The following is a 27,821-nucleotide window of genomic DNA, read 5'->3' as shown; positions in this document are numbered from 1 at the left end:
CTCCGGTCGGTTCCAGTCGGTTTTTAGTATGGGCGACGGAGCCTTCCCGTTCTAGACGAAAGCCATAAACCCGGAAGTCATTGATTCCGAAATCGAGAAATCGTAAGAATTTTACAAAAATTAACGCAATCTATAGGCCTAGAACATGACGCAATAACAGAAACTGCAAGTCAAAATATACCACATATCTTCCCATAAAAACATTCTTGAAATACGACGATGTCGTTGTATCAATAAAAAAAGTAAAATTGGGGCGGGTCCCGACTTTTTTGACGTACGCCGGTACGTCGTACCATACCACAGGCACTTGAATATGGGCTTTGAAAATGGATAAATATTTAATAATTCACCTGCGATACGTTGTTCCTACTTCGGTAATTCACCATGTTTTATAATATTTTACCCATGATGCAAGGCGCGCCCGTCGCTTAACTATACTATACAGAAAGGCTGGAAACGATCCTATCTCCGTAGGTAATGCTTAAATCTACCCGCAATTATCGATGCCTATGATTGTCGACGTACGTCCTTAGTGTCAATTTTAATCCTGAAATATAAGGAGCGCCCATAATTTCAATTGTAGATGATTTTTTTGGAAACATGGACACTGTTTTACTTTTAGCTCCATTAAAGATTTTAACTGGCAACAAAATTGATTTTTGAAAATTCGCGATGCCTCTTCGGGATTGCGGTGACGTCATCTGTCCCGATATTCGCGGGTAGATTTAAGCACTACGGAGATAGAAGCATTTCCAGCCTTTTTGTATAGTATAGGTAGACGAGGGATGCGCATTGGATCATGGGTAAAACAGTTTCATCATGGATAATTAAGATGGCAACGCCGTTGGTGTGTTTATCGTAGATTACGATAAATTTTATTAGCCCATATTCAAGTGCCTGTGGTCGTACGACGATGTACTACTACTACTAACTTCTAATTAATTAACGCAAAAACCATAATATATATGGCAGGTGATATTTTGCCAATGCAGCATTATTCCGTTAACGCTATTTTGCCAGTGGCACATTCTGAATTGCTAATTGATGCCGCGCATGCGCATTGAGGTGCGCGACTTAGAAAATTCAAAGAAAATAGCAGCAGAGCGGGATTCGAACACAGACCAGCAGATAGGTCCTCCTAATTACCGAGATGACACAATTTACCAGCAGCAGTGCGGGAATCGAACCCAGACCAGCAGATGGGTCCTCCTAATTACCGAGATGACACAATTTACCAGCAGCAGAGCGGGATTCGAACCCAGACCAGCAGATGGGTCCTCCTAATTACCGATATGACACAATTTACCAGCAGCAGAGCGGGATTCGAACCCAGCCCAGCAGATGGGTCTTCCTAATTACCGAGATGACACAATTTACCGAGATGACATGAAATATAACATTTTTGTTAATTTCTTAACCGTTTTAACACTTGAAATCATGTTATATTAGAAATAAATACCTTCTAGAGTCATATTTTACATATTTTGTAGAAAAAATATTGACTTCAAATACGTCATCTCGGTTAGCAGTAAAATTTCATTGAATTTGATTGATTGACGATCTCATCTCGGTAAAGTTTAAAGTTATTTTTCTACAAAATTATCCGACAAAATATGTAAAATATGACTCTATAAGGTATTTATTTATTACTGATATAATATGATTTAAAGTGATAAAATCGATAAGGAATAAATGAATATATTTCATGTCATCTCGTTAATAAGGAGGACCGCAGCAGATTGCTAGCCTAACGTCTTTCCACTAGACCACCGGGCTCACTCAAAACCACCCAAAAGTTTTCACTACATATTTCACCTTACCCTAACCCTATCCCTAGGGGTAAAAACGGGCCCTAAACCTCGCCCTAACGAACCCTATCCCTTACCCTCTAGACCCTAACCTAGCGAAACCCTAACCGTGAACCCAATATAAGGATTTCATTGTTATATTTTGTTACTATATCTTTATAGCCATTGGCAAAATAACGTTTAGGCCTACTAAAAATAATCCCGCATTGGCAAAATATCCACTTCCTATAGGCCTATATATATTTCCACATTTCAGCCAGGAATTATTCGTGTCGACTGACCAGAGTCCGCGAATATTGAATAACAGCTGTTTTCAACATTAAGTCAAATCAATTTGAGGTAAGAACTAAATCATTTTTTTATGAAGCCTATCGATATCAACTCATTCTTTTTATTGTGCCTGGGGCGTGCCATTATCTGAGGCCATCGGCTCCGGGGTACGCAGTCTACTCATTAACCCTTTCTGTACGGTGTATGTATCGGTGTTTGGCCTTGCTAATACACAGTATCACGCGTCGCGGTGCGTTAATGTTATTAGTAATTAGTTTTTAGTGAAATATTAGTAATAACGATGCACCGCACTGCGGTGTAGACGCACTAAAGCGGTGTAATGTCCAATTAGCATACTGAGGTAAAATTTGTTAAGATTCTCAAATTATCCCCAACACGTGAGTATTAACCAGTCGGCACTGAAAGAGAAACCTGGTTAAACTGATATCAGATTATTGCAGAAATTTTAAGTGATTATTTCATTTCTCTTGCCGAATATAGGATCAGTATGTCTTCATACAGTTTTGGAGCCCATTCCATCTCTTGTCACGCTTGGAATAAGGATAGAACTTGTGAGTAAGATTGTAACAGTTAGTCTTATAGAAATGAGTAATCAGTTGCTCAAAAGTTGGTAAGAGATAACCAGTGGGTAGTTGACATAGTGACAATTAAAATTTCATCGTTACTATGGTTTATTTATCCATCGGATATCTTTAACCAACTTCACTATCACTGGGTGGGTCATTTGAGAAAAAACTGAAAATTAAGAACTAAAATTTAGAAGTCATTTTAGATTCTTTGATTGTTTTTCCTATTTTTTGTTTCGGATGAAGCACTGGCTCTGTCGTTGAACAATGCCGAAGTGAACATCTATTCGCAAAAAGCTGGAAAATGGGAGATCGTGCACACATTGAAGGAGCACACCCAGCGCGTGACTAGTATCGATTGGGGAGCGGATCAGAATAGAATCGTTACCTGCGGAGTTGTAAGTTTAAATACAAAATACAATAAGATACGATAGGATGAAATACAATAAAATACCGATGCATTAAGTCAACTAATCTTGAAATAGGGAATTCTCTGTGAACTATTTGATTAATTTGGTTTTAAGCTCCAGTTTGCAAGGTAAACCACTTTACCCATGGGCAATTTATTTGGTTTTATGCTTATTTGGTGGTTGTAGTGTATTTGATATCAATGGATAAATACAGTATCATATAGGCTATGGCAGTGCACCCTGTCAATTGTGGCCTAATTGATGATGTAATTAAAGATGGCCATTAGCGGCACGTTTCATTAACGTGTTATCCGTTTGAAGAAGTATTTAGTCGTGTTTTAGCTGGAGCTGAGAGAGCACAGCGGTGTCCTTTACGAACGGACCTCACCTGCCGATAACGAAACTGAGGGTTTGATTTTGAGATGAAAAAATCGAAGCACAGATATAATTTGTACCGTCAGTTGGATGATCTGCTTTATGATAGTACTGATTATTCTTTTTTGACTTTCTAGGATCGTAATGCTTACGTTTGGACTTTCGTCGATGGTAAATGGAAGCCGACATTGGTTATATTGCGTATCAATAGAGCAGCCACGTGTGTACGCTGGTCGCCTAAAGGTACAACGTCTAATCCGTTTCTATCTAATATCAAACAATAATGTCATATATTCTCTGTATTTGAGCGCGTGGTGGCTTTGGCTGCAGCTGTACTAAGTCTATTTTTTTGACTGACATCGATTTTTTGGGGATTTTCTCTTAATCTTTAGAAGACATTTCTCAATTAATACAAGCAGTGAAACTGTGCAGTCTAGATAAACCATCATTTTTATATTCATTTTGCAATGTATTGAGAGATTGCCAAAAAGTGTCTTTAACTCATTTGAATCAGAAAAAAAACGACTCCATTTTATGAAATAAATCAATTTTGACAATATGTTTCCATGCCTACAATTTGAAATATTTTCAAGAATCATGATTCGCAGGCATGGAAACACGGGAAATGTATTGTTAGAATTTCAAAAATGGCTGATCTTTTCTCTCATTTCAACATGAGAAAATGAAGAATTTTTGGCAATCCTTCAATGCGATAATTTGGACTGCACAGTTTCACTGTTCCTATTGAGACCAAATTCAGGTAAAAAATTAAGCGAAATATCCCAAAAGATTGATGTCAGACGAAAATGAATAGAAATTAGTTAAGTTTCAGAAGAAAGATTACCATAATGAATTATTGAAGAAATGTCTGTCGTAAAAGTTCTTCATAATTTTGAGAATCCATCATTCACTATTTGCGAATAAGAGATTGCGATTTGCGAGAAATCATCGCTGCGAATTTTTTTAATTTGCGAAGAAAATAATTTTGCGATTTTTGAGAAATTGCCGTGACAACGAATGCTTTTTAATTTCGTAGAAGATAAATTCGCGGTTGCCAGCGGCGCTCGCCTGATCGCGATCTGTTATTTCGAGAAGGAATACGACTGGTGGGTCAGCAAACATATCAAGAAGCCGCTGAGATCAACTGTGACGAGGTAATGTATGAAATATTGATCTAGCTGATGAATGAGAGACCAATGTTCTGTATTCATGCAAACAATAATTTTCATTGCCATTTTGATACTCTCAATTTTATTTTATCGGAAATTGTATACTCTTGATAACAGTCATTAACTGAATTTATGTGTTTATTCTCAGTATCGATTGGCATCCGAACAATGTGCTGTTTGCCGCCGGTTCTTCCGACTTCAAAGCCAGGTTTGTAAACATACGTGTGATTATTTCCGGGAGCCGATCGAAACCATAGCGCAGGTTGTACATACGTGCTACGGTCTAGGTATCAGGTGCCTGTTTTCAACATCCTACCCGGCAGGGATTTGAACCCGATAGCGTTTATGGTAGGAAACCTTGCCACACTAGACTGGATGCGCAGGTTAGATGATGTCATTATTAGCCGATCAGAAATCCTGGGGTTTTTTTTAGCGCACGTTTCCCATTTATAGTTCTTCCGTGAAATTTGCCTCAACAATTATACAACGAGCAATGTGATTGGCGCCGCAAGTTTTCGGGCAGTTAACCTGGGCATGTACCTTCTTCGCGCCTGGTTGCGTGTGACCGGGTTTTGTTCTATGTGCCATCACAGGTTCGAATCCCTGTCGAGGGAGGATGATTTTTAATCGATCACGAAATAATTTCGAGCCCGCTTCGAAATGTTTTGATCGCGTTATTTTTCAGAGTATTTTCCGGTTACATCAAAGAGGTTGAGGATAAACCATCGGCGACGCCTTGGGGTAAAAAAATGACGCTCGGAAGTTTGATGTGTGAATTTTCAAATGGAGGAGGTGAGTTTAACCGGTCAAACGATGTCAACTGCAAATTATTATTCATTTAGTTCAGCCTTTTCATCACCTATGAACTTGAAATATTGCAACCCCCAACCATGAGAAACAAATTTCTTAGCCAAGTCCATACAGTCAACAGGCAGACGAGTTGCTTTATTTGGTGCAAAATATTGAGTAAAAGAGATTAAGTTTCCTGCTTAAAGGTTGCCGAACAAGATGTCGGAAATTCTCTCGTGGAAAAACTTATATGAGGGGGCTGGTCCGTGGCTTTTTCTAAGCCTACACTTCATCTCAATTTAGTTAGCAGTAAGAGTGTTTAACCCATGATTGAATCGAGGGAAATACTCGATACTTTCAATACTTTCTTATCAAGTCCTTCAATTTTGGGAAAGTTTGCAGCCTAATCAGCCAAGTACGATCTCGTAGACTTACAAAATTTACAGAATTCTTGATACTGCCGTTAGACTGCTCAGAATATCTTCAGATAGTATGAATCTTGATGGATGTTGATACTTAGATATATTTTCTAGATTGAAATCTCTTGTTTCGTATATTTACATTCACATATATATTTCTTCATTGTTTTACAGTATATAAAGGTATGAAAGCTGTTGTTCAGATTATTTTTGTTAGCATCTCGTCTCAAAACAAACGTGTGGTTCCCAAGTTTTCTCTCTCATCATTATTTGCTCCTTCTAATGCCATTTTATTTTTGTTTTTTTTATTTAAATTTCATCCGTTTTTTCAGTTGTTTGCTTTGAAAACAAAATGTTGCATGGTGATAATCGTTGATTTTGGGATATCAATTTGCAGCCTAGAAACCCCCCCCCCCAAACATGTTCAACAATTTATGCCTATGTTTTGATCGTCAACACTTAACACGTGTTCAAAGACATTTTTTATTGAAAATGAGCTACAAACACCAGACATTAGAAATTTCATCAGCAAGATTTCAATAACTGATCATCCACACTTAACATGTCTTCAGTACTTCATGGGCAAGCCCTCAGACACTAGACATTTTATCAGCGTACTTTCAGAAACTGATCGTCCAAACTTCACATGTGTTCAGAACTTCACCCTAGACATTTTTAATACAAAATGAACTGCAAACCCCAGATATTTTACCAGCGCACTTTCAGACACTAATCGTCCACACTTCACATGCATTCAGAACTTCACCCGAGACACTTCAGACATTTTATGAGCATACTTTCAGAAACTGAATGCCAAGACGCTACACTCTCAAATGTCATGAGGGGGTGGCTCAAGGCGGCAGATTTGTACCTCATCGCTTTTAACTTTCAGTTCTTCTGTTGATGCTTCCAATTGATACGAACCTACCTGTACTCTTTTATTAGTGAAAAACGAAAAAAATGAATGAGGATTTTTTATTTGATCGCTCTGTATCAACGCGGGAATGTTAGATCTTAGTAGTTTTCGATCCCACATCGTTTCTGTAGAGTTCAGTTTACCCTTTGTAGCGATTCGATGTTTAACGCAATCTTTGATGTGGTTTCACTATTTTTGCTCTTCAATTTTTATTTCAATTTGACCTGTTTTTTTTTACTCATCATAAAAATCATAGGATCGTATGTATATGTACCGTAATTATTGGATAAATAGAATATATAGAATAATGAATGAATGATAGAAATACCGTATTTTCCGGCGAATAAGCCGGGGCAGTTTTTTAGCATAAAATACAAGGATTTCTTAAAGCTTCGCATGATAAACCGAGGCCCTTTATCAGAGATTAATTCAATGACTTGTCAATTAGTTTGTCTTAACTGACGATGTAAGAGGCCAACAAACACTCGAGCACGCTGATGTGTGAGAATGCTATGGCTACAAATATATTAGCAGACACATGCTGCTCGACGCCAGATGCGCGTATTACATTACCCCTGTGAGGTGATGAAACAAAGTAACAAAAATAGTTCAAAATAGATTATTGGTAGGTAAATAATGACCTCAAATTACCGTAATATGGATCGCTCTTCTTGATTTTAATTGACATAACGGAAAATCGGAAGTGATTTTTTAGGTCAGACGGTATCGATTTAATAGCCAATCATGATACATATTTTGGGGTAAAAATCTGGGGCTGGAAAATCTGTTTTTGGCTGGAAAATACGGTGTTCCATAAATAAAGAAGATACTTTTTAGTTTACACAGTGCACAAGCATTGAGTTGAACGATAGTTTGACTGAATACCAGGTGTAACAACATTATATTTGTTATCATTGAATTGTAGAAGAGGACAAAAATGACGGCAAACCCAAACCGAAGAGTCAAGGTAAGGATGATAATATCCTCTGCTTGACGCGGCTTAATGTTTCTCTGTGATATATTTTGAACGTTCGAGTGACATACAGTTGACTTGGCTTCGAAATCGAATTAAAACCGATAATCACTACATTAGTCTTCTTTGATATTCAGAGTTAGATTGAAGTGCGACGAGAATTTGATGTTATCCTGTTTCGTCTGAAAAGTCGGGTTTTCAAATTTACAAAATACCGTAGATTTATTTCTTTCTTGTATACTTTTTTAAGGCGGATGGGTCCATGATGTTTCGTTCTCTGCAAGTGGCAACAAGCTGGCTTGGGTTGGACACGACTCGAGGATATCTGTTGTCGACAGCACTAAAGATATGCAGTAAGTTTTCAACGAGCATTTCGTCGAGATTAGAAGCAATATTTTTACCGCACAATTGGTTTATTATTTGCTTTCTTTGGTAGAATGGTTTCTGTGAAATCCAAGTTTCTTCCATTCACTACATGTATGTGGGTCACAGAGAATAGTTTAGTAGTTGCGGTAAGTTACAGTTTTAATCTTTCGCTGCCTATGCACTGTCCAGTGCGTAATGTATTTTCCAAAGAAATTCTGAATTTTAATTCTGATTTTAATTCATACAAAAATCACGAGCGTTTCTTTACTGCTTGCTCTATGCCGGTTTAAGCTCAAAATCGATAGGTTAATGGCGTTTCCAAAATGTCATATGCACCTCAGGTGTCACCCATATGATGTTTTGCAATCGTCATACATAGGGAAAGGGCCAATGAAATTCACCAAAGGCCCAGTCACTCTTTGTATCAATTTCGACAAATTATCCATGCCTGTAGCCAGGGGTTTTAGGGGGTTTCGCATAGACTCCCATGATCCCAAAAGCTTTACGAGCGCAAAATTTACTTCAGAAAGGCGCAGATTTAAGGAATAGGTCTCGAGCTTCTTGTTGAGTATTACAGAGCCTAGCGCACACAGCAAGGCATAAACTTTTTGGCTTGTTTCATGTCATGAAATACAGTTCATCAAAAGACAATACCTGACAAATGGAATTATTGAAACGCATTAACACAATTCTATTTTATATTCCATGTAAATTTCTTGCTTTTGTTTCAATCATTTTATTTTTCATCTCTACCAGGGACACGATTGTTGCCCGATGTTGTTTGTGCACGGTGACGATGGCAAACTGACGTTCATGAATAAACTCGACGTCCCGAAACAGAAGGAGTCATCGTCATTGAGGTAACATTGACTATCTTTTCAATAACGACTTAGTAATATGATATTTATGATATTTCTTCATTCGTCAAAGTATTAAATTACATGTATGTAATGCACATAGATAATTACAGTACGAAAGCATGGTGATAGCAAATCGTGCAGTCATCTAGGTGTTGGTAATGAGTTCGAAGGAATTATTTCAAAACAAGAAATTAGAATCACACTGGCAACAAACTGAACTGATGGAAATGTTTTTTTTTTTTTGATTTGTTTGATGTTTACAGCAATGTGATGGAAAGATGATCACAATTGATTGCTGATTAATTTGAAAATTTTCTTTCGTTTTTCGATGAAATATCCCTGAAAAAAATCGAACTTGTTGCTGAGAGAGGTTGGCAGTCCTGAAACCTAATATCTGTGGGGAGGCATGAATAGATCTTTCAATTTTTATATGAAATTTAAAAGTCATAAATTCACCAAATAATTGTCTGTTTACTATTTTCTTTTGCTTTCAAATCCCATAATCCCTAGAGCTAGTGAAGCTGTTTGTTAACATCAGGTGGCCAGCTCTAGCTTATCAGAAGCTAGGGTTAGGAGCCATGCGCAACCCTAGGTGGGGGTTATTTCCTTATATCAGGTGATGAGCTCCAACCAATCAGAAGCTAGGGTTAGGATTAGTAGCCATGCGCTAATCCTAGGTGAGGCTATTTGCACATACCAGATGATCAGCTTCAGCCAATCAGAAGCTAGGGTTTGGGTTAGTGGTCACGTGTTTTGAGCTGTTTGCATATATCAGCTGGTTAGCTTCAGCTAATCAGAAACTGTTTCTAGGCGGGAGGTATTTGTTTACATACAGTGGGCATTTCAATGATCTTCAGAGGCTTCTGATTCAAAAATTAAGTCTTGTCAAATCATTTCATGTAGATATGTGTATTCTTTGACTATATCTTTTTTCGTCTCTGCAACCCACGAAGCACCACTCAGGGCTAGCAGCTTCTCCACAACCCACTGAACAGTACTCAGGGCACAATTAGCAAGGACGTTCAAGTTTTTTTTATGCCGTTCCTTCAACCAAGAAATCGGGATTAGCATATATGAATCCTGGATTGATGAGACTGATAGTTTAACCCGCTCAGCCATCCGGCCTTTTGTCAGCTCCAATTTCAACCTTTGTTGAAACTTTGTGTGTGATACATTCTTATAACGCAATCTTTTCTCTCCTGATCATACTAAGTCTTCTATAGTGATCATACTCAATCTTCTAAGTGTATTCTATTTTTTTGGATTATTTGTTTACACTAGTGAGAATGAGAATGGTCTAGATGACCACGATGATCAGTTACATATCGGGTAAGAATGCTAGAGTTGTCCGCTGTTCGTTGCAAAAAGCCACGTCTGCACTAGTACCAGTTCACGTGTACCTAATAGGCCCCTAGCCGCACGTCCCTTCATGTTACAGAGGGTTAAAGATCGACAATGTTCAAGCAATTCACCAGTTGACATGGTGTCCTTTGACCCCTAGTCTGATATTGTCTACAATATATAGAGAAAGGCTTTGTTCAGTAATATCGACAGTAACTGACATCTTATGTTGATAACAACTTGCATTGAAGTGTGAAGATTCAATACACTTGAAATACTGTACACTCAAACATAAGAATTTTAACTGCTGATCCTCTGACAGTCCGGGGAGAAGTGTAATCAAAAGCACTCGAGGACCCATCTATTGAGCCAGATACGCTTCTACCTAGGCTATCATCAACAAGCGGGAAAAATATCTGAGGGATCTATCTCTAATTATGTGAATAATTCCCAAATTCAAAATTACCATTGTCAAAAAATGCAATGTCAAATCTGCACGATGTAACCCTCCCCATCATACTGTTTTGAAATTTATAACTCTTAGATGTATTTTACTGACTTATTGAGGACATCTTAAAATTGTTCCGTGAATGATGAATTTGGTAAATCTATAACTGAGAAAATACTTGTCCAAAAGTAGTTCACTTTATCTACGATGCCCGATCCTTTATTGTGTGCCGGATACGAGTGTGCCGGGTGCTAGTGTGCCGGGTACTGGTGTGCCGGGTACTAGTGTGCCGGGTACTAGTGTGCCGGGTACTAGTGTGCCGGGTACTAGTGTGCCGGGTACTAGTGCGCCGGGTACTAGTGCGCCGGGTACTAGTGCGCCGGGTACTAGTGCGCCGGGTACTAGTGTGCCGGGTACTGGTGTGCCGGGTGCTGGTGTACCGGGTACTAGTGTGCCGGGTACTAGTGTGCCGGGTACTAGTGTGCTAGTGTAGACAAGGCTTTTGTTATTTCTCCCCCGAGGATTGAAAGTTGTGTGCGTGCTTGCGAGCTTTTCATGAAACAAAAATTAGATTATTTAGAGAATGCATGTGATAATGCATGGAGTGATTAGTTCTGTTTTCTAACAGCACATTGACCCCTGTCCATGTACATCGCCCCGCCCCACCTAGTTTCATTGTGCATATATATGAGTGTCCGATCGATTAACACTCATTTTTCAGTGGTAAATATTTTTTCATGAAACTCAAAATTGAAATGTTGTCTTGAACTAATCCCAGTTATTGTCTTTATTTTCACGCATAAATGTTTAATTTTCAGTCGATTTTGTCATTCCCCTCCCCCTTAAAATGATCATTTGGGGCTGTTCGTGAGGTACTGTGCATTAGGGTCTGGTCTAAGCACTTGTCCGATTGCCAGGGCCAAGTATTTTCTCATCAGGACAAGTAGGTTATCATTTATCACTTGCCCCCCCCCCCCCCCGGGCTAGTGCAATTTTATGTCACAAAGCTCTTTTCCCACTCGATACAGCGGATGATAGTGCCACCAATTGGACTGCCTGTGTTGGGCAAGTAGCTTTTGGAGGGAGCAAGCAAAACTTCAGATACGCTTGCTCCCGGGCAAGTGGCTTTCATTCCTTAGATCAGACCCTGTTATCCGCAGGCTACAGGCATTCCCCCCCTCCCGCCCGTGTATGTATACATACTTCACTAATGGCCCCTTGCTGCTCTTATTCTTGTTTTGACTCGTAAAATGTCTGCTTTATACTTAGACTTGAATGCTTGTTGTGTTAATTGTGGTGCGTCGTACTGTATTCTGCTTTCAGGTGTCATCATTGTGCAATCGTTCACGGCTGCTATTGGGGGCAGCTCTGGGTCCAGTTCCACAGTTCTGAGATAAGATTTAACTCCGAGTTAACTCATTGAAAATGAACTAACTTAAACTCAGAGTTAACACTAACTCACAACTGTGGAACTGAGCCCTGAGGACATGAAGTCCTCGAGATTAAACAGTAAACTTCACCTTACCCGGTGGCATCAGGATGCTATAAACATCTCAAGCATCCTGAGCAGTGAGTTGGTGAAATTGAAAGTTTTTCTAATTCACATAAGACTTGATTGGTTTGCCGAGTCAGCTGGTACCGAGTAAGGTGGAGGCTACAAATACATCTTCATGCCGGTTCTTAAGTTATCAAAATCTTCAATCATCGTTTGACTTTCAGGTTTTGAAAGGTCGAATAGATTCTTACATCGTCTTGTAAGGGTGCGTATCTGATTTACCATAAAAAAATGACATCAACAACTCTTTGATTTTCAGCGCGATGCAGCGATTCAGAAGTCTCGACGCTAATAAAGGGGCCGAGGATAAGGGCGCGGCGAAAACGATTCATCTGAACACAATCACGTAAGGTTTATTTATCGAGCAGTATCCCTTACAACCCCATCACACATCGGTTGGGCCTTCGAGTAATTGGAAACAGGCGTTTCAACCCAAAAACAGAATAACAGGGGTACGATCGGAGGTTCCTGCCCAATATTTTCACGGCAAATTCATGAAAAAGTACGAACCAGACGAGAATGTCTGACAAAATTGTGCCTTTGTTTTAAGTAGAAGCATACTTTTGAAAAGTGATCTCAACAAGAGGGCCAGGCAGGTGTGTTTGTGGGCTGCAGATTGAAATTATCAATCAAATCCCAATGAAAATCTCTTCTCTTGAAAGTCACCTTCAAAGAGTCAGTGTAAAAGAATTGGGTCAAGATTTCTCGAAATTTGGATACAATTTTCGTGCTTTTTTTGGAAAATGAAATTAATCCATTCTCAAATGCTTTATTCACGTACCCAGGCACTTCGTATTTAAGATCTGCTTTTTTCAAGAAGAAAGTTCCCATTTTTACGGTGAAAAAGTGCCTTTTTCTTGAAATAGAAGTGCCCCTCAAATAAGCTTGGCACGGGCCGCTTACTACAACGGTGTTGTTTTCTAAGATTTCAGCTTTATACGTTATTCATTGCAAATCCCAGAATAAATCGTTTTTGTGCTCAAAAGTAAAATGTACCCCAACTGGACCGATGGTCCTTTATTTACGTATGCTTTCATTTCATTATTCAGTCAAATATCGATGTATGCCGGAGACAAAGCCCACTGTTCGAAGTTCACTACATCGGCTGTTGACGGGCAAATCTGTATTTGGGATTTCAAGGTAGGAACTTCGCGACTCACCATCTCATGACTTCAGGTCTATTGACTGATAAAGTTCATCAACTGGCTGTTAAATATAGGCCTACGTCCTGCAATCACGAAGCCGAAAACTTAAAATGTCGTAACGTTAAAATCGATCATTGAAAATTCAAATTTTTCAGTTTTCAATTAGTTGAAAACCAAAAATTCCAAACTTTGATGATGAATTTGGACATTACGATATTTTATAGATTTCGTGATTGTGGGACTTATATTTAACTGCTCTTTTCGCGATTCATTGCGAAGATCCTCCTCATCCACTGGCTGTATATAAGGCTGAAAACAATTGATTCCTCATTTCTGGTTTCTGCCGAGCTTAAAAAGCATAGATGCGGCAGGCCGTCTATATCCCTTGTACATTTAAGTTTTCTTAAAAATCATAATCAAGCAGACAATAACAGGCCTGGCATTTATAGAAGTAAACTGATTACAAATTTTAACAGTGTGTCGTTAAATGTTTTATCTTTGTAGACTCTGGAATCGAGTATTGCTGGTTTGCGCTTGGTTTAAAGTTTAATCGATATTGGTGCTAATAGTTATCGACAAGAAAAGAGAAGATCCGGTCATCTTCCCTGGGATCGAAATATTTCATTTATCATACATTAGATTTCCTTAATCGTTTAGTTTTTGTATCATCGTGCATTAACACATTCTTTGCTACTAACACGAATACCTAATACTTACGGTTCGGCCTGAATTGCTATTACATGTATGTATTGAAACCTGCTTAATCAAGATAATCACATTGATTTCGTTGATCTCGTATAATTTGGATTAAGCGCAGTCTAGCAAATAACGAGAATTACGTACATGTAACAAGCTCCACGTAACACCTTGGATTTTATTTTCCTGTTTATACATGTTCTGATAAATGTAGAGAATTCTTCAGGTTCTAAGCGCAGTGTACATTTATTTTATATCAGAAGATATAATTATATATAATTTGCTTGTATCATCATACTCTTAATAAAGATAAAGAAACTGTTTATTATGTTTCAAAAGATGACTTGGTAATAAATTATGCTGTAGTAACGCATGTCATAGCATATATCGTCAAATCTTCCTTCAGTTTCGAATCTTACTGGGAATATCCTTACAAGTGCTTGTCCTTGATACAGTGGACCCTCGTTACAACAAACTTCAGGGCACCAGAAAATCTATTAAAATTGCTATAACTGATAGTCTTATTATACGTAATAGTTGCCATCATTCACACAGTTCATTATTCAGTATCAATCGGTAAAATTCGCCACAACTCGAATTCTTCAGTAACGTTTCCCTGAACGATCTTTATCACGCCAAAAACATTCCAGACGCAAGTTCGCTTCTTTCGCCTTCTGTTCTAGAATATCTAGCCGACCCCAGACTCGACCGAAACCGAAAATTGCATTTCCACCGGGTCTCGGATATTTACGAGCGCCTGTGATGAATTTATTCCGATGGCATCGTAACCGGGATCGATGAATCCCTCTTTCGACCATCCTCAAGTTGTCTGCTTCGGCGGAGGTCAGAAACGAAAACGGAAAATTCCAGAAAACCGTGTCGAACTTGTCATCATCTTCAGAAATCGCCGAGGGAACACACCCGAATAACGCACCTACCCCGGAACTCCGTGACGCTCGATATTTACTTGAGTATTTTCTAAACATTGTGGATTAATATCCGTCGCTAGAATGAAACTAATCTTGGATTCGTTTTCTAGCCATTTCCACATCCGATTTCTAGAAACCACGTTTTCACGAGTTTCAACTGGTAAATTCGGCGCCTGTAACCATCTGCTGACATTTCGGCGCATGACTTCGCAGCGTGAAAATGTCTATGCGCGCGCGGAATGTCTTTTTCGCTACGTGAAACAAAACATCATCTTTTTGGCGGGGATTCTCGCCCATAAACGTCAGCTGATTTGGGCTTTCCCAAGGGACAATTGGTCCGACCAGAAGCGGAGCCTGTATCGAAACTGAAGCTTGTATGCCGTCATGCTTCTCCCGGATAAGGTGACGCCGCTGCTTGGCAATAGGTTTGACCAGTGGTGCTTTAAACGCAGATTTCATGATGATGCTGGCAGGACCGAAATCAACGCTCGTATGGGAGGAACTTTACCTGAGACATTGGATAAAAGAATTATATACAGTGACTTGCTACTGAGATACGTACCGGTATTCATGTGCGCCTGCGCCCCACTTTTTTGCATAACAACAATTTTTTCAAAAGCACGCTGTACCGTGTAGCAGCTCGTCGTTCTCTGTACTAGGTGGTTGGCTCACGACTTCTCATGCTTCTGTGAATGAGACCGTAAAATGGCCCCAAAATGCATCTCCGTCGATTGAATTTTCAAAATTTTCTAGGGGAGGGTCCCCAGACCACCCTTCAGAAATAAGCCTCGCCACTGAAAAATTCCTTCCGACGGCTCTGTAAAATAGGGATGCTTCTTGATATCATGGAGGTGGGCTGGCCCACCATGATGTGATCTAGGAAGGCGTTAGATGTTTTGCAGTAGGACGAATAAGTTATCAATAGATTCAGTTTATACACAATGTTTTAGACTTTCTTTCGCTATATTGTGGTCGTTTAGTATTCAACCCACAATAAAAAAAAACAGGGAACAAATATTTAAAACATAGGAAAAAAACAACATCAGAAGAATCTAATACACGACGACTACGAGTTTTTACAAGCTATTGCATGTTGATTTGCGTTTTATCGACGGATAACAAAAAATAGAATATTTTCTTTTATAACGAAGCGCTAGGATCAAAACTGTCCCTTAATTACAATCAAGACATGTGCGCGTCTACGTGAAATAAGGACTGCAATTTTCAAATGGTAAAATAAAATCTATATTAAGAAACCGTCGCCCCTGAAAGGCACTATATTCCAAAAAAAAGTCAGCCAGACGGAAGTTGAAAAGAAAGACAAAAAACCAGGCTGTGCATTCTTCTGAGTTAAATACGTATGTTTTCTATTTTATTGTGGTTTAAACTTCTTACTCGTCGCAAGGTGCTATCAAACCCGGCGAGTTTTAAAAATAGATTCAATCCGTCAATAACGTGCAATTATCTTGTTAAAACTCGTATTCGTCGTGTATGTCAGTCATATCGTTGTTTCTCTCATTTGGGGTTTAGAAACTCACAATATTAGTGTTGCCGTCTGAACGCGTGTAAAGTTTACGCTCACGCTTCGTCGACTACCATTTCTTTTATATTACTAGACGTTTCACAAATCGACAGTGTCTCCACAGTCGGGTGGAATAACAGGATCTGTTATATCACAAGTAAGTGTCATATAAAATAAAAGTTTTGATTTTAGATTGAAAAACGAGGTTTGTTAGTATTTTGTGATGTCACCGTGAGCGGAGCCAGCGGCCATTATCTTTTTAGACGTAAGCAGCAAGGCCCTTTTTCAGAATAACACTCAAAACACAAATAGGGCCTACGCTATCAAAAACCCCAGGAACTGTATCCCAATCCAATCGGCGAGTGCCTGTGCTCAAAATAAGCAGTGCACGTGGCCAGCGGTACCGAATTCCTTATTTGGTGAAAGAAGGGCGGTGGAGGCCCGATCCACCTGAAAGCAGCAAATCGCACGACTCTAACGGCTCAGCTCCAGAACAGGTAAAAGTAGATCTGAGGGTCCAACATTTTCACTGAGAAAAGTATTAATGCGCGCAGATCGATAGAAGGAGGCACGTGAAGTAATTTTCAGAAGTCGGCAATCGGCAATCATGAAACCTGATAGTCGACCATTTTTCGGGTCGACAATCGGCAATCAGAAACCTGATAGTCGACCATTTCTAGATTCGACAATCGGCAATAAGATAATAGCCTATAGATGCTGTGATTTTGAGGGTGAAATAGATGCTGTGATTGTGAGGGTGATATAGATGCTGTGATTGTGAGGGTGAAATAGATGCTGTAATTGTGAGGGTGATATAGATGCTGTGATTGAGGGTGATATAGATGCCGTGATTGTGAGGTGTTGATTGTGATTGTGGGGACGACAATTTGGTTTCTGATTGCCGATTGCCGGTTGTCGACTCGAAAACAGGTCGACAATCGGCAATCAGGTTTCTGATTGCCGATTGCGCCGATTGTCGACGTGAAAACTGGTCGACTTTCAGGTTTTTGACGGCAATTTGAAACCGAATCACTCACCTCATTTAAGAAAACCCTCCACGATGGAACTATATTGACCTATTCTGGAGTTGATCCGGCCGGGCCGGGCTACCTTGGGGCCTGGTTATCTGAGTTTTAGTCCAACTAAACGAAACCGAATGTCCGTTAGTCGGAACTATATGCCGGAAATAGTTCGAAAATCAAGCGCATTCGGTTGTTAGTTCTGACCACTAGTCGACTAGATACGAAAATCGAATTTGGCCTGGGGGCGCACCATTGATATTATCTGAGGCCATCGGCTCCGTATTCCGGGGTACGCAGTCTAATGTCTATTTCAACCTAACTTGGGAGCATATCAGGTGGCGTGCTTGGCTCAGTCAGTTACGTGTTTGGTGCCTGGTGGTACTACAGTACAGGCCTACATTACCATACCTGTAGACGTCTTATTTATGAGGACCCAGACGGAAAGCACTGACAGTTGACCTAAAATATCGTTTTTAATCCATTTTAAACTTATGTACCTAACCTAACCATAACACTATTCTTTAATAACACTAGCGCCACACAGTGGAAAGGTGACCCAAACTGCAGTTAGACCGAAGGATATCCAAAAAGTCTGCATTATTAAACCTGGTTAAACTGATATCTATGGTGGCTGATTCGGGCCAAACTAAAAAACTTTTCTGTACGGCTAAGCAACCATAAACAATTGTTCACATTGACCCGTTTTTTGGTTTTCTCGCGCGAGAATTCAAAACTTTTGGTTTCCTCGCGCGAGAAAACTAAACATTTTGGTTTCAAAAATTTTTCTGACTGGCTAGAAGCTGGATAGAAATTTTTTACAATGGTCCATTTTTTTGTTTTCTCGTGCGAGAATTCAAAACTTTTTGAATTCTCGCGCGAGAAAACCAAAAGTTTTGAATTCTCGCTGCGAGAAAACCAAAAAAGGGCTACTGTGAAAATTTTTTTATCGTTACTCTAGCCGTACAGAAAATTTTTTTAGCATGGCCCGAATCAGCCACTATAGATATCAGATTATTGCAGAAATTTAAGTGATTATTTCATTTCTCTCGTTGAATATAGGATCAGTATGTCTTCATACAGTTTTGGAGGTCATCCCATCCCTTGTCACGCTTGGAATAAGGATAGAACTTGTGAGTAAGATCGTAAAAAGTTAGCCTAGAAATAAGTCATCAGGGGTCATTTGCTCATCGAAGTTGGTTAGAATTCACCAGTGGAATGATAGTTGACATAGTGACGATTAAAAGTTCATAGTTACCCCTGGTATAAATTTTATCTTTACCCAACTTTTGAGCAACTGGCCCCTGCGTATCAATTTCACTGGGTGGGTCATTTGAGAAAAAACTGAAAATTAAGAACTAAAATTTGGAAGTCATTTTAGATTCTTTGATTGTTTTTCCTATTTTTTGTTTCGGATGAAGCACTGGCCCTGTCGTTGAACAATGACGAAGTGAACATCTATTCGCAAAAAGCTGGAAAATGGGAGATCGTGCACACATTGAAGGAGCACACCCAGCGTGTGACTAGTATTGATTGGGGAGCGGATCAGAATAGAATCGTTACCTGCGGAGTTGTAAGTTTAAATACAAAATACAATAAGATACGATAGGATGAAATACCGATGCATTAAGTCAACTAATCTTGAAATAGGGAATTCTCTGTGAACTATTAGATTTGTTGCAATTTGGTTGTGAGCTCCAGTTTGCAAGGTAAACCACTTTACCCATGGGCAATTTATTTGGTTTTATGCTTATTTGGTGGTTGTAGTGTATTTGATATCAATGGGTAAATACAGTATCGTATAGGCTATGGCAGTGCACCCTGTCAGCTGTGGCCTAATTGATGATGTAATTAAATGATGGCCGTTAGCGGCACGTTTCATTAACGTGTTATCTGTTCGAAGAAGTATTTAGTCGTGTTTTAGCTGGAGCTGAGAGAGCACAGCGGTGTCCCTTACAAACGGACCTCAACCGCCGATAACGAAACGGAGAGTTCGATTTTGAAATTTAAAAAATCGGAGTACAGATATTGTATCGTCAGTCGGATGATCAGCTTTATGATAGTACTGACTATTCTTTTTTGATTTTCTAGGATCGTAATGCTTACGTTTGGACTTTCGTCGATGGTAAATGGGAGCCGACATTGGTTATATTGCGAATCAATAAGTCAGCCACGTGTGTACGCTGGTCGCCTGAAGGTACATTCGTCAATGTCTTATCATATCTTGATATCAAATGATAATGTCATCTATTCGCTGTATCTGAGCGTGGTGGTTTTGGCTACTGTATTAGTAAAATTTCAGTAACAATATTTCCGCAATGGATTATTGAAGAAATGCCAGTCGTTAGAGTTCTTCATGATTTTGAGAATCCATCATTCACTATTTGCGAATAAGAGATTGCGATTTGTGAGAAATCATCGATGCGAATTTTTTTAATTTCGTAGAGAATAAATTCGCGGTTGCCAGCGGCGCTCGTCTGGTTGCGATCTGTTATTTCGAGAAGGAAAACAAGTGGTGGGTCAGCAAACATATCAAAAACCCGCTGAGATCAACCGTGACGAGGTAATGTAGGTCTATGAAATATTATTGACCTAGCTGATGAATGAGAGACCTTTGTTCTGTGTTCATGCACGCGGTAATTTTGATTGCCATCTCAACATGAATTTTTATCCAGAAATTGTACACTTATGATAACAGTCAATAACTGAATTCTGTGTATATTTTCAGTATCGATTGGCATCCGAATAACGTGCTGCTTGCCGTCGGTTCGACCGACTTCAAAGCCAGGTTTGTAAATATTCGTGTTTTTACTTCCGGGAGCCGATCCAAACCGTGGCTGAGTGTAGCGATGCCATCAGGTTCGAATCCCTGTCGAGGGAGGATGATTTTTAATCGATCTCGAAATAATTTCGAGCCCGCTTTGAAATGTTTTGGTCGCGTTATTTTTTTCAGAGTATTTTCTGCTTACATCAAAGAGATTGAGAGTAAACCATCGGCGACGCCTTGGGGTGAAAAAATGATGCTCAGAAAATTGATGTGTGAATTTTCAAACAGAGGAGGTGAGTTCAACCGGTCAAACGATGTCAACTGAAATTCATTATTGCCAAATCGATCCAGATTTAGTTCGGTCGTAATCACGACTTACAAACTTGAAATATTTAAATCCTGAACACAAAAGAAACAACTTACTTTTTTAAGCCAAGTCCATACTGTCACCAGACAGGTGAGTTACTTTATTCGGTGCAAAAAACGAGTAAAAGAGATTAAGTTTCTTGCTAAAGGTTGCTGAACAAGATGGCGGAAATTCTCTCTTGGAAAAACTTTTATGAGGGGCTGGTCCGTGGCACTCGGCTTTTTCTAAGCCCACACTACATCTCAATTTAGTTAGTAGTTAGAATGTTTAACCTACGATTGAATCGAGGGAAGAATTCAATGCTTTCAATTCATATCAAGTTCTTAAATTTTGGTAACGTTTGCAGCCTAATCAGCTAAGTCATAGACTTAAAATGAACAGAATTCTTGACATTCTTGTAAAATATATCTCATATATATATTTCTTCATTGTTTTACAGTCTATAAAAGTATGAAAGCTGTTGTTCTGGTGTTCAAATTATTTTTGTTAGCATCTCGTCTCAAAAAAATTTGTGGTTCCCAAGTTTTCTCACTCTTCATTATTTGCTCCTCATGTCATTATATTTTTGGGTTTTTTTTAAATTTTATCCATTTTTTCAGTTTTTGCTTTGAAAACAAAATGTTGCATGGTAATAATCATCGATTTTGAGATATTGATTTGCCTACGTTTTGATCGTCCACACTTATTAACGTGGTTTCAGAGCTTCACCTGTGACATTTTTGATTGAAAATGAACTTCAAACACAGACGTTTCATCAGCACAATTTCAAAAACGGATCGTCCATACTTCACATGTGTTCAATATTTCATTTGAAACATTTTCAATTGAAAATGAACTACAAACACCAGACATTGGAAATTGTATCGGCATACCTTCAGAAACTGAATGCCTAGGCTTCATGCTACACTCTCAAATGTCATGAGGGGGTTGCTCGAGGCGGCAGATTTGTACCTCATCGCTTTTAACTTTCAGTTCTTCTGTTGATGCTTCCAATTGATACAAACTTACCTGTACTCTTTTACTAGTGAAAAACGAAAAAAATGAATGAGGAGTTTTTTTAGCTCCGCTGGAAAATCTGCTAATTGGCCGGAAAAAATTATTATTGTTCCGTAAATACTAAAGATACTGTTTAGTCTACACCAGTGCACACGCATTGAGTTGAACGGTAGTTTGACTGAATACCAGGTGTAACAACGCTATATTTGTTATCATTGAATTGTAGAAGAGGACAAAATGACGGCAAACCCAAACCGAAGAGTCAGGGTAAGGATGATAATATCCTCTGCTTGACGCGGCTTTATGTATCTCTGTGATATATTTTGCACGTTCGAGTGACACACATCGTCCCTCATGGCGCGGATTCGAACACTGTCACGGCAAGAACCCCTGCCTGAATAGACCCATTGCCGTGGCGGAGTTTTGATTCCGTCGAATCTGTGCCAATGGACGAATCACTTGGACAGGCTTTTAGGCAGTGTTTTAGCCATGATGTTGTGCGTTCAGATGTTGTTGAATTTAAATGCAGTTTTTCAGTGTTAAACTATACTAGAGTTAAGCCCAAAGTTCACAGCACTGAGACACAATGACACAAAATATTTCTTTCTAAGTTTAATAAAGCATGTTCCTAGTTTTTTCTGTGACAGAAACAGCAGTGAATGGGGTAATAATCACTTTGTGGTTGTTTTTATGTTCTCCCAGTGCCGTGCGTGTAGGGATTCAGCCAGTAGTTGCATGTCGTAGTGTTTAATATCTGCGATACATTTATTCAATCAAAATGAATGAGGTGCATCCAAACTGTGATAGAACGCGTACGTACAATCAAAGGTTGATCAAATCATCGAAAGCTTTGGAAGATTCTGTGCTATTAGATGCACCTCAGTCGGCTTGGCTTCAAAATAGAATTAAATAGAAATAGAATTAAAATCGATAATCACTACATTAGTTTTCTTTGATATTCAAGAGCGACGAGAATTTTATGTCTTTCGATTTTGTCTGAAATGTCTGGTTTCCAAACTTACGACATACCGTAGATTTATTTCTTTTTTTGTATGTTTTTTTAAGGCGGATGGGTCCATGATGTTTCGTTCTCTGCTAGTGGCAACAAGCTGGCTTGGGTTGGACACGACTCGAGTATATCTGTCGTCGACAGCACTAAAGATATGCAGTAAGTTTTCACTGAGCATGTGGTCGAGATAAGAAGCAATGTTTTTACCGCACAATTGGTTTATTATTTGATTTGTTCTGTAGAATGGTTTCTGTGAAATCCAAGTTTCTTCCATTCACTACATGTATGTGGGTCACAGAGAATAGTTTAGTAGTTGCGGTAAGTTACAGGTTTAGCCAGTGTCCAGCGCGTAGTGCATTTTTCCAAAAAAAATTCAGAATTTTCGACTTTATTTCATTCAAAAATCGCTTCGCGTGCGTTTCTTTACTGCAGGTTAAAGCTCAAAATCAATAGGTGCATGACGTTTTCAAAACGGGAGTCTCTCATATGACGTTTTCAAAAAGTCATGCATAGCAAAAGGGTTGATAAAGTTCACCGAAGGCCCAGTCAGTCACCTGTATCAACTTCGACAAATTATACATACCTGTAGCCAGGGGTTTTAAGGGGTTTCGCGTAGACTCCCAAAATCTTTACTAGTGCAAAATTTACTTCAGAAAGGTGAAAATTTATGAAATATGCCCCGAACTTCTTGTTGAGTATTACTGAGCCTAGCGCACAAAGCAAAGCATAAACCCAAAATATTAAACAGCAGCGCTTTTTTGCTTGTTTCATGTCGCGAAATACAGTTCATCGAAACGCAATAACTAGCGAATAGTATCATTGAAACGCATTAACACAATTCTATTTTATATTCCATGTAAATTTCTTGCTTTTGTTTCAATCGTTGGATATTTCATCTCAACCAGGGACACGATTGTTGCCCGATGTTGTTTGTGCACGGTGACGATGGCAAACTGACGTTCATGAATAAACTCGACATCCCGAAAGAGAAGGAGTCATCGTCATTGAGGTAACATTGACTATCTTTTCGATAACGACTTAGTAATATGATGTTTATGATATTTCTTTATTCGTCGAAGGATTACATCACTTTCGCATAGATAATGACAGTATGAAAGCATGGCGATAGCAAATCCCGCAGTCATGTGTTGGAAGTTAGATCGAAGGAATTATTTAGAAGTCAAGAATCACTGGCAACGAAGGGGTGGAAATGTTTCAGTATTTTTGTCAAAGAGAAAAATGTTGATTTGATTTGTTTGATGTTTACAGCAATGTGATGGAAAGATGATCACAAATGGTTACTTATTAATTTGAAAATTTTCTTTCGTTTTTCAATGAAATATCCTTGAAAAAATTTGAACTTGTTGCTGATAGCACTTTTCAAAGGTTGGCAGTCCTGAAACCTAATATCTGTTGAAAGGTATATATAGATCTTTCAATTTTTCTATGAAATTCATGAAATGTGTACTATTTCCTTTTGCATTCAAATCCCATAATCCCTACCTAGTGAAGCCTGTTTATTTACATCAGGTGACTAGCTCTAGCCTATAAGAAGCTAGGGTTAGGGTCATCCGTCATCTCTAGTTAGGCTATTTGCAAATAATATCAGTTGACCAGCTTCAACCAATCAGAAGCTAAGGTTAGGGTTAGTGGCCATGTGTTTTGAGCTATTTGCATATATGAAGTGATCAGCTTCAGCTTATCAGAAAGCGTTTCTAGGTGGGAGGAGGTGTTTGTTTACATACAGTGACATCAGTTCAATTTTATTGACAGCCCTATAGTTCATTATAGATACAATTCACTGATTGAGTTCTTCGGTTATATGGGCTTAATTTTGATATAGAATGCATTGCTATTTAAGAAAAAAGTAATAAAACCGTCTATGTTGTTTCTGAGCATATCATATATTATACTTAGCCTTGAATGCTTGTGTTGTTTATTGTGGTGTGTCGTACTGTATTCTGCGTTCAGGTGTCATCAATGTACAATCGTTCACGGTTGTTATTGGGGGCAGCCCTGAGGACATGAAGTCCTCGAGATTAAACAGTAAACTTCACCTTACCCGGCAGCATCGGGATGCTATAAACATCTCAAGCATCCTGAGCAGTGAGTTGGTGAAAATGAAAGTTTTTTTGAATACACGTAAGACTAGATTGGTTTGCCGAGTCAGCTGGTACCGAGTAAGGTGGAGGCTACAAATACATCTCCATGCCGGTTCTTAAGTTATCAAAATCTTCAATCATCGTGTTGACTTTCAAATTTTGAAAGGTCGAATAGATTCTTACATCGTCTTGTAAGGGTGCGTATCTGATTTTCCAAGAAAATATCATCAACAACTCTTTGATTTTCAGCGCGATGCAGCGATTCAGAAGTCTTGACGCTAATGAAGGAACCGAGGATGAGGATGCTGCGAAAACGATTCATCTGAACACAATCACGTAAGGTTTATTTATAGGGCAGTGACCCTTACAACCCCATCACACATTGGTTTGGCCTTCTTATAACTGGAAACAGATGTTTCTACCCAAAAACAGAATAACAGGGCCTATGCCAGGGGCACGGTCTAAGTTTCTTACCCAATATTTTCAGGGCAATTTAATGTAAAGTAAAAGACGAGACGAGAATGTCTGACAAAATTGTACCTTGTTCAGTGGAAGCATAAAACTTTTAAAAAGTGATCATATCAAGGAATGGCTGTTGCAGATTGAAATCAACAAATCCCAATGAAAATCTCTGATTACCTTTTGTTAGGACCCACACGGTTGATCCCTATAAAATGGTCCTGAGAGTAACTTTCTGTTAGCTCTTAGAGGCAGGATATACACAGCCGATATTTTGTCTTTAGTGGAGGGATATAAGTGTTGGAATTAATTTACAAAGTTTTGTTAATCAGCTTGTGTATATCATCATAGTTGAACCTATATACTACTTACGTACTTAAGATTTCATCTTTATACGTTATTCATTGCAAATCCCAGAATAAATCGTTTTTGTGCTCAAAAGTAAAATGTACCCCTACTGGACTCCTACTGGACAGGGTCCTTTATTTACGTATGCTTTCATTTCATTATTCAGTCAAATATCGATGTATGCCGGAGACAAATCCCACTGTTCGAAGTTCACTACATCGGCTGTTGACGGGCAAATCTGTATTTGGGATTTCAAGGTAGGAACTTCGCAACTCACCATCTCATGACATCTCAAGACTTCTCAAGGCCTATTGACTGGCTGTTAAATATACGTCCCGCAATCACAATCAATCGCAATCACGAAGCCGTAAAATTAGAATATCGTAACTTTAAAATTCATTGTTAAAAATCCGAATTTTCGGTTTCCTATTAAAAAACAGTATCATTCCTTAGTTGAAAGCCGAAAATTCAGAACTTTGATAATTAATTTTAACGTTACGATATATTTGGTTAGTGATTGTGGGACTTATATTCAACTCCCCTTTTAGCGACTCATTGCAAAGTTCTACTTGATTCACTGGCTGTATATAAGGCTGAGAAGAATTGATACCTCGTTTCTTGTCTCTACCGAGCTTAAAAGTATAGATCCCTTGTACATTTAAGTTTTCTTAGAAATCATTATCAAGCAGACAATAACAGGCCTGGCATTTATAGAAGTGAACTGATTACAAATTTCAACAGTGTGTCGTTAAATATTTTATCTTTGTAGACTCTGGAATCGAGTATTGCTGGTTTGCGCTTGGTTTAAAGTTTAATCGATATTGGTGCTAATAGTTATCGACAAGAAAAGAGAAGATCTGGTCATCTTCCCCGGGATCGAAATATTTCATTTATCATACATTAGATTTCCTTAATCGTTTAGTTTTTGTATCATCGTGCATTAACACATTCTTTGCTACGTACATAACACGAATACCTAATACTTACGGTTCGGCCTGAATTGCTATTACATGTATTTATTGAAACCTGCTTTATCAAGATGATCACATTGATTTCATTGATCTTGTACTATTTGGATTAAGCACAGTCTAGCAAATAACGAACACTGCAATAATTACTTACATGTAGCAATCTCCACGTAACACCCATCCTCCCACGGCAGGGATTCGAACCTGATGGCATCGCTACACTCAGCCACGGCACGTACAGGTTCGAATCCCTGCTGGGGAGGATGCGCAACACCTTGGATTTTATTTTTCCCTGTTTATACATGTTCTGATATAATATTCTATAAAGAGAATTCTTCGGGTTCTAAGCACAGTGTACATTTATTTTATATCAGAAGATATTATTATATATAATTGCTGGTACTATTACTCTAAATAAAGAAACAGTTTATTACATGTATGTTTCAAAAGATGACTTAAATAATAAATTATGCTGTAGTAACGCATACATAAACATTTGGTTTTTATATTGTCAAATCTTCCTTCGGGTCGAATCTTACTGGGAATATCCTTACAAGTGCTTGCCCTTGATATAGTCAGGGAAGTGTGATCTCATCACACTTCCCTGACATAGTGGACCCTCGTTACAACGGGCTTCTGGAGACCAACGATAGTTCTATGGCAGCTGAACCTCGTTGGAACGGAGCACTGGAAAATCTATTCGTTATAACCGATAGTTCGTGATATTCAGTTTATCACGAACATTGTCCTTTGGGGTGAAATTCTAGGTTTGTAAAACAGATAAACCGTTGATATCCAAGTTCGTTGTAACGTAACGAGTTCCACTGTATTTCATGACATGCCATACATTTCGGAATAGGATGACTGACAAGACTATGAAAACGAAACAATTTAGGTTTATGAAGATTCCTACAATATAATGACACCTAATTGTAACTCAAGGCTCACTGTCAAGCTCATTTATTATGAGCGATATGATTGCTAATGAAAATATCAAAAATTAACTCAAGTAGCTTTTAAATGTGGATCGTAAAACTGATAACTTATTTGAAATAGCTGTCATCATTCACACAGTTCATTATTCAGTGTCAATCGGTAAAATTCGCCACAACTCGAATTCTTCAGTAACGTTTCCCTGAACGACCTTTTCACACCAAAAACATTCCAGACGCAAGTTCGCTTCTTTCGCCTTCTGTTCTAGAATATCT

General features: G+C 38.8%; 2 protein-coding genes across 3 annotated transcripts; both read left to right on the top strand.

Annotated features, from left to right (window-relative positions):
- The first annotated feature begins 56 nt into the window (after window positions 1-56).
- Window positions 57-14,512, top strand: LOC141904563 (actin-related protein 2/3 complex subunit 1A-like). Of its 2 annotated transcripts, none has more exons than XM_074793164.1 (15): window positions 57-102; window positions 2,065-2,147; window positions 2,580-2,650; window positions 2,912-3,063; window positions 3,588-3,693; window positions 4,487-4,604; window positions 4,768-4,827; window positions 5,305-5,411; window positions 7,669-7,710; window positions 7,967-8,069; window positions 8,153-8,228; window positions 8,839-8,942; window positions 12,546-12,632; window positions 13,336-13,426; window positions 13,936-14,512. In XM_074793164.1, the coding sequence occupies exons 3-15, from the start codon at window positions 2,587-2,589 to the stop codon at window positions 13,972-13,974; spliced, it is 1,149 nt and encodes a 382-aa protein (XP_074649265.1). In that variant the 5' UTR covers window positions 57-102; window positions 2,065-2,147; window positions 2,580-2,586; the 3' UTR covers window positions 13,975-14,512. The 2 variants fall into 2 exon arrangements, with proteins under 2 accessions (XP_074649265.1, XP_074649266.1); XM_074793165.1 differs by lacking the exon at window positions 57-102 and adding an exon at window positions 190-242.
- A 2,132-nt stretch (window positions 14,513-16,644) lies between these two features.
- LOC141903707 (actin-related protein 2/3 complex subunit 1A-like) lies at window positions 16,645-26,737 on the top strand. Its single transcript, XM_074791947.1, has 13 exons — window positions 16,645-16,735; window positions 18,660-18,730; window positions 19,019-19,170; window positions 19,689-19,794; window positions 20,043-20,160; window positions 20,326-20,385; window positions 20,551-20,657; window positions 22,793-22,895; window positions 22,979-23,054; window positions 23,642-23,745; window positions 25,088-25,174; window positions 25,812-25,902; window positions 26,415-26,737. The coding sequence occupies exons 2-13, from the start codon at window positions 18,667-18,669 to the stop codon at window positions 26,451-26,453; spliced, it is 1,107 nt and encodes a 368-aa protein (XP_074648048.1). The 5' UTR covers window positions 16,645-16,735; window positions 18,660-18,666; the 3' UTR covers window positions 26,454-26,737.
- The last annotated feature ends 1,084 nt before the right edge of the window (window positions 26,738-27,821 follow it).

This window comes from Tubulanus polymorphus, chromosome 4, assembly GCF_964204645.1.
Source record: "Tubulanus polymorphus chromosome 4, tnTubPoly1.2, whole genome shotgun sequence".
Taxonomy (NCBI): Eukaryota; Metazoa; Nemertea; class Palaeonemertea; order Tubulaniformes; family Tubulanidae; genus Tubulanus; species Tubulanus polymorphus.
This window is presented reverse-complemented; position numbering and strand designations above follow the sequence as displayed.